Source organism: Neopsephotus bourkii, unplaced genomic scaffold, assembly GCF_033783945.1.
Source record: "Neopsephotus bourkii isolate Nb327-2 ecotype Australia unplaced genomic scaffold, CSIRO-AGI_Nbou_v1 NB_690, whole genome shotgun sequence".
Taxonomy (NCBI): domain Eukaryota; kingdom Metazoa; phylum Chordata; class Aves; order Psittaciformes; family Psittacidae; genus Neopsephotus; species Neopsephotus bourkii.
Window position 1 is genome coordinate 2,242,369 of NW_026901189.1, and position 11,165 is coordinate 2,253,533.

Genomic DNA, 11,165 nt, shown 5'->3' on the forward strand with positions numbered 1-11,165 from the left:
ACAGTCCCTTAGAAAGGGTAGTGTCCAAAAGCATTTAATAGGCATACTAGAATTTCACTGCTTTCCTTCTAGCTAAGCTCTATATAAACAAATTTACTTACTCTTAAAAACCACTGCAGGAAAAAACTACAATTCAATGATTCTTGCAAATGTTTTTCTTAAAGAACATTAATGCTGGAATCAATACTGCAAATAAGTGGTAAAAGTAAAAATTATCCAAAAGAACGTACCACAAGGAAGCTTCAGCAAATACCTGACGTAATCTTGATTCAGACTCCCCATAAAACCTAAAATAATTAAAATACTTCAGTAAAAATCATTTTTTGGTCTTTTCCAGGCAACTTGGAAAACTCCTGTGTGTTCCAAAAAGCCATAGCACACCATTTCAAAGTCCCCAAGTACATGCAAATCTACAACAATCTTTATTTCCACAAGAACAAGAAACTGAGGTAAAATGGAACACAGGCAAACATATTGCCATCTTGTAACTAGAATGAAGATTAAAGGACAAAGCTCCTTTCTGTGTTAATTTTATCTACATTTTTAAAGCAAACAAACAAATAATTCCCAGGAGACATTACTTGGTGCAGTGTCACCTTCATTTCAATTATGCTTTAACAAGCCATGCTTCTTGTTGCAGAACTAACATGCAATTGCGGATGCAGTTTTAATCCCCTCTTTAATTTAGTTCTTGCCTTACACAAATTTATTGGGTAAATCCAATAAACCTCTCTTATTACATGAAGAAACATAAGTTCTACTGGAGACAACCTTTTCCCATTCGTTTTTTTACTTTCTTGGGCAGATAGCCCATACCCAGTTCTACATCTATCCACAGACAGACGCCAGGAGAGACTTCAAGCTAATGTATTTTTTAAATCAATGAAAATAAATTGGGTCGACTTACTTGCTGATTATTTCAGGACCATTAATAACAGTAACATGAGCGCCAACCTCATTTGCAATTGCTTTGGCAATCATAGTCTTCCCAGTACCTGGAGGACCATACAGGAGTACTCCTCTAGGAGGACGGATCCCTTTCAACAAGCACATGCACACAGAGAAGGAAGTTATTTGTGATAAATGCCAGTCTGAACAACCTGCACTTGCACATTTTCACTGTCCTAGTTATTACCAGCTATAACTTGGCCTCAGCATTAACTTCTTTAACACATGCATCATTTTGATAGAATTGTAGGCTTTCAGTAGAAAGAACACTCTTATACAGAGCACAGACCTATATTTTTACTTTTAAAGGCCAGATGCTTCTGTTTAAAAAGCAACTATTTCAATCATTAAATTTTTCAGTAGTTCAACATTATAATTCTCCAAATGCATTGTGGTGTTTGGTTTTGAGGTTTTTTTTCAAAAAAACTATTGGACTGAGTACCTAACATCCATGAATGTGCTTTAATAAGTTATTAATGATTCTTAGTGTCATTATTATAAATTTCCAATGTCAGAAAACCACTTTTCCCTCAGAAATACTGTGAGGTTCGATTCAGAAAAATCCTTCAGAAATACTGAGGTTCGACTCAAGAATACTTATTAAAAAAAATGAAGAACACACATCAAAAGGATTAATTTGCCTCTTTAGTGGCAAATGTTACAAGCTAAAACAGACAGAAACATTCAGGCACAGAACATAAGGGGCACCAGAAGAACAAGGTACGACTGAGTGCAGTTAAAACTGGACAAAAACTACAGGTAACTGCATGAAGCACTATTATGATCCCAGGCAGAGGCCCCCAAAAAGTTTCAGATCAGCAAAAGCCAAACTGAATGGTCACAAAGCCAAAAACAGAAGATGAAAAATTAGAAAGCAAAAAGAATAAAAGTCTGACAAAGGACTGACCCTGTCACTAAAGGCATTGCTGAAACCCAACCAAAGAAGAAACATCAGTTGGTACTGCAATACCAGACAGAGAACAATGCTTGAAGGGCAAGTCACATCCCAGTGGTGATGGAGAATAACAGAGCTAGTATAAACAGAAAGTCCAAATATGAGGAACTAACATACTCAAAAGAAATAAACTGTCTCCTAACTGTCACAGAAGTAAGGTCTTTAAGGAGAGGTTACTTTACAACAGTCCACTAAAGTATGTGCTGCTCCCTCATGCGGTGTTTCTGGTATTGGCAAGAAACAGAGCTGCTGAACCAAGGTCTCTCCCATGAGGAGACAAGGGCTCTCAACGTTTTAATGGTTATGAAAGGTATGCAACTGATGAGGAAACATCATCATCTCTCATGTAATTAATACAGAAGCTGATCAAGCAGTTTTGGGACTAAGTATGAAGAACACTGATGCTGAAGCAAACTTTCTGCTAACACAAAATCATGTGGTGATGCTGAGGTTGGAGGCCAGTGAATTGAGCTGGACCACATGAGGATGAAGATGCCTCACACCATTCCATTGACCCCTGCCCATCACAGCCAAGCAATGTACTCCAAAAGAGTGTCTTTTGGGAATTTTCCCAGTGATAAATGAAATCATGTCCTCCCTAAGCCTATGTGTGGAAAGAGATAAGAAAGAGAAATAAAAAGCCTCAAAGACATCATATTAAAGAAATATTTACAGGTAAAAGCCCTGTCTCACAGTGACCCACACCTAAACAAGCACAATGAGCAGAAGCACCTATTTTATACATATCCATTTGTAATAAATACACAGTACAGAGTTTTATCTTTGCCACAAAAATCCCTAAAGTTTCTATATATGTTAAGTATGACTTTATATATGGCAACAGTAATCATGTTAGTTTTTCTACCTTGTCATTCCCTACTAAACACACTGAGTAGTGAGTTAACAGCCTCAAAAACTTCCCCAAAATTTTGCAGGAACACACAGGGATAAAAACAGCAGGTAACTTAATCCAACTGAGTTTTTATCAACTTAAAAATACGTAATTAGTTGCCTCTACCAGAACAAACTGAAATCTTATGAAAACACAAACATCTGCACTTTTAAATGCACAAGAAGTCTGTCTTATTTGCTGTAAAACCTGCTGATGCATGCCTGAATTTTTTTGTACAGACACGTATTTCTTCCCTACTACATTTTTCATGAGCTAATCATAACATCTTCATAGTATCCATACAGCAAGCATTATAAAACAGCTTGACATTGTTCAAACATACATGTATGCCACACCAGCATTAAATAAAATTCTGTGGATATTCCTGGAATAGCTTGGTTTTACAAAAAATTAAACAAAGTAAAAGTCACGTTAAAGAAGAAAAACTAGTATAAAACGAAGAAAGCCAACTATTAGGCATCATACCATAACTCTTGAACAGTTCAGGTTGCTTCAAGGGCAGTTCAACTGTTTCTCTAATAGTTCTGAGCTGGCTGCTTAGACCTCCTATCGTATCATAGGTGACTTGGGATTCACAGTCACCATCATCTGTTGCACTGGACCTTGTTTCAATAAAATTGATTCTAGTTCTTGAAGAAATGAAATAAAAAGTGTCTGTACTGCTTATTGTTCCAGTTTTGCCACTCAGTGGGAGTCTCTCACTGCCTCCTTTCCCAGGCAACTCCAAATTACTACTGAGGTCTGCGCCATCTCCCTTGCTGCAGGTTTTCTCTCCCTGACCAGCACCTTGATCACTGGCTGTCCCAGCAGAATTGGGTGTAAGTGATGAACTTGGATCTGTCAGTTTGCTTGGTGTGCTCATAGATGCAACCTCTGGACTATTGTCAATGTCCATCTTGCCGAGCTGGAAGGACAAATCTAACATACTTGTGTCCAAATTTGATCCTTCAAGGTCTGGCTCATGCACATCACCAGAAACGGCACTGCCCTGGGCAGTCAGCTCTGCACCATCAGTTCCTTTCACTTTCATCACCACGATGTTACAAAGTCTGCCATAGAAGGTGAAAGCCAAGAGGTTTCCTGGTAAAACAATTTTCCCATCTATGGGAAGATTAAAAAAAAAAGAAAAAAAGAAAAAAAGAAAAAAGACAATGTTTCAATCTACTTTGGCAGCAATAACATTCAGACATTCTTGTACCAGAACAATTCTTTGTGAGGAAGACTAGGGAGGGAGTGCTCTAAATAAGCATAACAAAAGACAGGTAATTTCCATGTAACTTCAGTTAATTTCAATAATCCTTTTATGCACAAACAGACTACTGGATAAACATTCACCCATACCATATGTAATCTCTCACACCAAACATCATTAGTTTGACTCTTTTAAATTTCACACACCATACAAAAGGAGATTATGGAATTAGTAAGAAGTAAAAATTTTGTATCTGTTCTATGCCTTATAAGTTCACATCAGTTCATGGTTAGACAACCTTCTTTGAGAGTCTTGGCCTAACAAAAAGCCAAGGTTTTTAGCCTTTGCACTGACAGAGAAAGATTAAGCAATGTGATCTGAACACACCCCACAGGCACAAAAACCACAAAGGCAGAAATGTAAACATGATTTATTATCTCCAAACTCAAGAATTTGAAATGCAGATTGTTTTCTGCTTCTTAGCATAGCAATACTCTTACTAATTCCTAAATCAGAATATTCCCTTTGAGCAGAACAATTTGCATTGAGTGCTTTGGGTAGTGCTATATCTTCCACAGGTTAACTGGCTTTTTTTCCCTTACTTACATTTATGTACCAACCAATAAAGAGCAATTTTCCTCATTTATCACCAACACAAAAAAATGTAATTCAGAGTATAGGATTTCATGTTAATATTGATCTTTTATCTTGTTTTTAAGGCATAGTATTACACTATTTTCTTCACACTGCAAGTAAATTCCGAACAGCATCACAATATAAGCCAGAAGGCCAGCAATGATTGCTAAAAAGCCATAACCTGAACCAGTAGTATGTATAATGATCACAAGAAATAGATCACAATTAATGTAAATTACATATTTACAGCATGGCAAAATTATTTAGCCCAAATAAGACAAATCCCTAAAAAAAGCACTAGCAGGATAACGTACTCTATTTTGCTATAAGCTCTCAACTGAGAACATTAGAGGAAACTGTTTTCCTATCCAGAACTTGTGCATCTACTATAAAAATTAAACAGTCAAAAGAGAAGCAAGAAAACTTGTACCTAGGTTTCTCAGTAGACAGACAGACATTTCCTCGGCATTAATGGTGGCATCTTTGTCCCTGCAGTAGGAAGGAAAAAAAAACAACGTATTTTTCCAAGCAGTAACTACTTCAAAACCAAAACAGAGTCCACACCATTAAGGCACCAAGCAAATAAATACCACCTGTTTTAAAGGGTATCATTTAACCCCACAAACAGATGGATGAGCACTTGCCAGTCTTCACATTATAGAATCATAGAATAGTTAGGGTTGGAAAAGACCTTAAGATCATCTAGTTCCAACCCCCCTGCCATGGGCACGAACATCTCACAGTAAACCGTCACACAAGGTTCTCTCCAACCAGGCCTTGAACACTGCCAGGGATGGAGCATTTCACAGCTTCCCTGGGCAACCCATTCCAGTGTCTCATCACCCTTACAGTAAAGAACTTCCCCTGTTTAAGTTTGAACCTGTTACCCCTTCTCCTATCACTACAGTCCCTAATGAAGAGTGCCTCCCCAGCATCCTTATAAGCCCCCTTCAGATACTGGAAGGCTGCTATGAGGTCTCCACGCAGCCTTCCTTTCTCCAGGCTGAACAGCCCCAACTTTCTCAGCCTGTTTTCATACGGGAGGTGATCCAGTCCCGTGATCATACTTGTGGCCTTTCTCTAGTCTTGTTCCAACAGTTCCATGTCCTTTATGTTGAGGACACCAGAACTGCACACAATACTCCACGTGAGGTCTCACGAGAGCAGAGCAGAGGGGCAGGATCACCTCCTTCGACCTGCTGGTCATGCTCCTTTTGATGCAGCCCAGGATATGGCTGGCTTTCTGGGCTGCAAGCGCACACTGCCAGGTCATGGTAAGTTTCTCACTGAAACACCCCCAAGTCCTTATCCACAGGACTGCTCTGAATCTCTTCTCTGCCCAACCTGTAGCTGTGTCTGGGATCGCTCTGACCCAGGTGTAGGACCTTGCACTTGTCATGGTTAAACTTCGTAAGGCTGGTATCAGCCCACCTCACAAGAATGTCGAGGTCCCTCTGGATGGCATTCCTTCCCTCCAGCGTATCAACCAAACCACACAGCTTGGTGTCATCGGCAAACTTGCTGAAGACGCACTCCATCCCACCGTCCATATCAGCGACAAAGATGTTGAACAAGACCAGTCCCAACATTGATCCCTGAGGGACATCCCTCATTACTGGTCTCCAGCTGGACGTTGAGCCATTGACCACAACTCTTTGCATGCGACCATCCAGCCAGTTCTTTATCCACTGAGTGGTCCATCCATAAAATTGATGTCCCTCCAATTCAGAGACAAAGATGTTATGCGGGACAGTCTCAAATGCTTTGCACAAGTCCAGGTAGATGACATCAACTGCTCTACCCCTGTCCATCAGTTCTCTAGCCCCATCATAGAAGGCCAGCAAATTGGTGAGGCAGGATTTCCCCTTAGTGAAGCCATGCTGGCTGTCACCAAGCACCTTTTTGTTTTTCATGTGCCTTAGCATGCCTTCCAGGAGAATCTGCTCCAAGATTTTGCCAGGCACAGAAGTGAGACTGATTGGTCTGTAGTTCCCTGGGTCATCCATTTTTCCATTCTTGAAAATGGGGGTTATATTTCCCTTTTTCCAATTATTGGGAACTTCACCTGACTGCCATGATTTTTCAAATATTATGTGACAGTGGCTTAGCAACTTCATTCACCAGCTCCTTCAGGACCCGCAGATGGATTTTATCAGGTCCCACTGACTTGTGCACGTTCAGATTTTTAAGATGGTCTCGAAACAGATCCTCTCCTACAGTGGGCCTAAGGTCATCATTCTCACAGTCCCTGCATCTGCCTTACAAGACTTGGGTGGTGTGGTCAGAGCATTTGCCAATGAAGACTGAAGCAAAGAAGTCATTATGAGCCTCAGCCTTCTTCAAATCCAGGGTAGCCAGTTCTCCTGATAGCTTCTGGAGAGGGCCTACATTGTCCCTGGTCTGTTTTTTATACCATCTGAATATTAGACACACAGCAACAAAAAAAAGCATGCATACTGAATTCTGGGTTAGTTTTTCTATACATAATGCTATAATAAACAATATCATAACTTATATTTACCATTTTTTAAGATTAAAAATACAAAATGCACGCTTCTCATCTCACCATGCAAAACAGCCGTTGCTACATTTACTGAATTTAAAAATATTACAGATAAAATAACTCTCTTCCAGCCCTGCAAACACACATACGTATCTTCTAATCACGAAAGTAGCACCTTCAGCACTTGCAAAACCATGCATGCCTTAAGCACTGCATATCCACTATCAAACCAGTACAATTCCTATCCACAACATATTTTCTAATCTTTTAATTAACCAAGTTTAAGTGACTCGACGGATAAGCCTTAAGCCTCACCAGCCCTGGCCAGGCCTACAGCATTTTCTCAACTGGGATTTAAAACACAACTTAACAAATGTGATCTTAACCTAAAGCAAGTGAAAGGTAAAAAGTGTCTTGTGAGAATGTCATTCTCCAGTGTCTATTAAAATACTTTATGTCACTAAGAGCACAGACATCATTATCTCTCCCCACTCCTCAGATACACTGTGATGTACAAGACTGTGGCAATTCAGGGTGTTTTTTTCTTCCGTGGTAGCTTACCCATACAACCTTTTTCCTCTTTCATTTGCAGCTTTACCTTTCACTAAAGGCCATTAAACTGGGGCTTTTTGCAGCAGTTTCTTAATTCTGTAGGATTTAACCCTCTCAGCTAATCTGTAGAAACCTCACACATTAGCCTTTCTGGTTTCACAACAAGATGTTTTGACTGCATCCATGTTTGCAGAGAACTGTCCACAACCTTTGCACTTTTACTGAAAAGCATTACAGCAAGAGCTAAACAGCACCAACGCCAAGGCATTTGTTACAGCTACTGCAAATAAAAGTATGATCAACGGGGGGCGCTCTAAACCTAGAAATAAACCCCCATTTCTCAATTCTACTGATAACAAAGTGACTTGAGGGAAAGAGGTGTATTATGCTAATTTAGAGGAGCACACTCAAAATATCATTGCCATTCCTGACAACTAAACACATCTTGTTACGTTTTTGGAGTCTGAGGTTGGGGATTGATTTAAAAAAATAAAAAAAAAGGGAAGAAAAAAGCTACATTATGTAAGGAAGCAACTCCCTAGAGGTATTAATTTGCAGAGAAGGAGCTGCAACTGTGAAGTGTCTAGAAATCTAGGCAGTACTCAGATAATGGGATTTCCATTTCTTTTAATGATTTATATTTTTACATGGTAGAATGGTACTAAGGGTTGTAATAAGCGAATAGGATTAAAACAGATCAGTTACAGTTTTCTTTTTTTCCTAGAGTAATTCTAGAAAAACAGCCATTTGTATGACTTTTAATCTGGGGGTACATACGTATAACAACCCTCAGAGTCTGACTCTTGACTGGCCAAGAGGGAAACCTCTGACTGTGGAACAGTTTCCAAAGAAAATTACAGTAATCAAATATTCCTGAAGTTACACATGCAATTCCTCTGACCTCATCTAGCTTGTATTTCAGTAAAAGTCTGAGCTTTGAAGAAAGATGCATATTAACATGGGGAAATATAAGCAGATTATGCTTAATTATTTAATTTAATGTGGGGTTCACTTTTTAACGAAATGACTGTTTTCAAACACTTCTATAAACAAACAGTATGTAATAATAGTAAAACTTTCTATAGGATTAAATTAACCGTATCAAAAGATATCTTTTTTTGCATTTTCTGGTAAGGAGAGAGGCACAGAGGGCAACGCAAGCCGATGGCAGGAAGTCAGCACACGATGTGCAGCCAAATTAACCACCAAAACTGTAATTAAAGTTAAGTTGGTTATAATCCTGACACAAAGCAAGACTGCCTCACTAGCATTTCTGAGAGTCAGTACACTGGAAAACAGCATCTTCCTGTTAAAATGGATGACAATGTCATGTTTGAAAACAGAGGCTTGATGGGGAAGTGAAGTTAATTTATAGAAATTGAAGTGTTGGCACACTTTCAAAGCAACTGTAAAATAACTTTATCTAAGAATTAACTATAATCAGGTTTTGCATCAACCCAAATGCTGACTGTGGAATGTTTTGAGAATGACAAATACAGGAAGTCTGTATTCTGCAGACTGGTAAAATGTTAATTTCTCAACGCACTCACAATTTCAAGACAACTGTGATTTGTAACTTTTGCTTCTTTTTTTGGACTGAATTTCAATTAAAAAAGAAACAGCTCAGAATTTCCAATCCTAAAAAATATTCCAGTAAATAAAAGCTGAGCACAAAGCCACAAATATATAAAGGGCAAGTTTTGAAGGGAAGTAGTTAAAAAAAATATAAAATCACTGTCCCCAAGCTGTCAGCCAGTATTTCTCTTAACCACAACAGGACTTTTCAACAAGAGCTTCTCAGATAGCAGTGTGCAGCTTAGTTTGTAATGACAACAGCAGCAACACAGACTCCTTCTAACTTGACACCAACCTATACACAGAGAGATTATCCTCACCATTTACAAGTGACTTACAAGTTCAACGAATCTGCCTTGATCGTGCAGTTACACACCCTTGCCTGATGTAAATGCAATGCACCTAGCTTGACCTCTGCTTCAGGAGATGCTGGGCTATTGTTACTACTCATTAATTCTTAAGACGAATGAGCTTAATGTCATTATGTCCCTCACAACAGCACCTCACTTGAGATTTTGTACAACAGCTAAGCCACTCCGCTGCGCGCACAGGGGGCTGCAGTTAGTGGCAGTAAACCAACAGTTTTTAAACTTTAATCTTAACCCTGCAAACATCTGCACTTGTTTGATTTTGTTTGGGTACTAATACCATCAAAGCAAGAGAAAAAAAAATAGTATTTTCTAAGAGGTAGGAGTCAGCAGTATAAAGCAGACACCTCACTAGGTTATAACAAGTTCCATACCTCAACTTTACATTGATTTCCTCTGCCTGGATGACTGCACCAATTACAGGCTGCACAGTGACAGCATCACCCAGATTTGCTTTCAAGTTCTTCTGTGTGGTTTCACTCAGCCCAACTTTCCCACCTGGAAAGCCTGTGGTGGGCCAAGCAGTACAGACCTAGGAAGAGGATGCAAACAAACAACTGTCAGTTAAGATGGATTTTTCTTCCCACCATTTCCAGGCCTCCACTTAGGAAGAACAATGTTTTACTATAAAAAACATCTGCTGAGGGGGAAGAAGGATTAGGTTAAAACTTCGTGCCACAGAGTAAGATACTGAGTAGCACTGAGTTCTTAAGATATTATCCAAGACGCTTTTCAAGAAAGAAGGGGTTATACTTTGCCTATAAAGAAGATAAAAATTTATTCAAGACCCTACACATTTTGCAGATGACCCAAAAGTATACACTGTAAGAAATGCCTCAAATCAATGAAGAAAGAAAAGTGCTGTACTCTTTCTTTGCAAATAAAACATGTGTCCATATATCATACAAAATATAATACATATATTCACACGACATACATTTCTGGGAAAAAAAAATCAGTACTGAAAATAAAGATGCAACTACAGAGTAGAAAACATGGATAAGCCCATTCACTATCTTTCTCAATGCATGCTCCATTTTGGTCTCTGCTGAATACAAGAGAAACATGCTGAAAGCCCCAGAAAAAGCACTTGTACGAATAATTAAGTCTCACCTCCTGTAGTCCATTAGCAGACGTAATCAAGACCGGACGACCTATGCATATGTTTGCAGACTTCATGCTGCTCAGTGACAGCTGGGCAAGGGCTCTTCGCAACATATTTGGAACTTTATCATCTCCTAATATTTTCAAAAGAAAAAAAAAACAAACAAAAAAACCTCAAAAAACATCATTTTTCCCTACCTGTCAGATTAATTCAGTGTTTCTTGCACTCCCCAATCAGTATAACTAAGAAAACCCTTCTAAGCCCCCATGAATGGCAGCACCCAGCTATGAGCGAAGTGCAGGTACCATCCTGGGTCCGCGCTGTAAGGGGACAGTGTTTTCGACAGGTCTGAAAACAGTCATGGCAATGTGGACTGACAGATTTCCCAACCCATTTTAACTAACAAGCAGCAACAAAA

The 11,165-nt window shown here is 39.1% G+C and overlaps 1 protein-coding gene across 17 annotated transcripts in view; it reads right to left on the reverse strand.

Moving 5' to 3' along the window:
• AFG2A (AFG2 AAA ATPase homolog A) overlaps positions 1-11,165 on the reverse strand; it is a 229,774-nt gene that overhangs the window by 217,948 nt on the left and 661 nt on the right. For all 17 annotated transcript variants that reach the window (XM_061353673.1, XM_061353672.1, XM_061353671.1 and 14 more), the window contains exons 2-7: positions 10,756-10,880; positions 10,017-10,174; positions 5,075-5,133; positions 3,282-3,917; positions 908-1,037; positions 231-287 (exon numbers count right to left, since the gene is read on the reverse strand). In XM_061353673.1, coding sequence (XP_061209657.1) covers positions 231-287; positions 908-1,037; positions 3,282-3,917; positions 5,075-5,133; positions 10,017-10,174; positions 10,756-10,880 — 1,165 coding nt within the window. The remainder of the gene's footprint in view (positions 1-230; positions 288-907; positions 1,038-3,281; positions 3,918-5,074; positions 5,134-10,016; positions 10,175-10,755; positions 10,881-11,165) is intronic.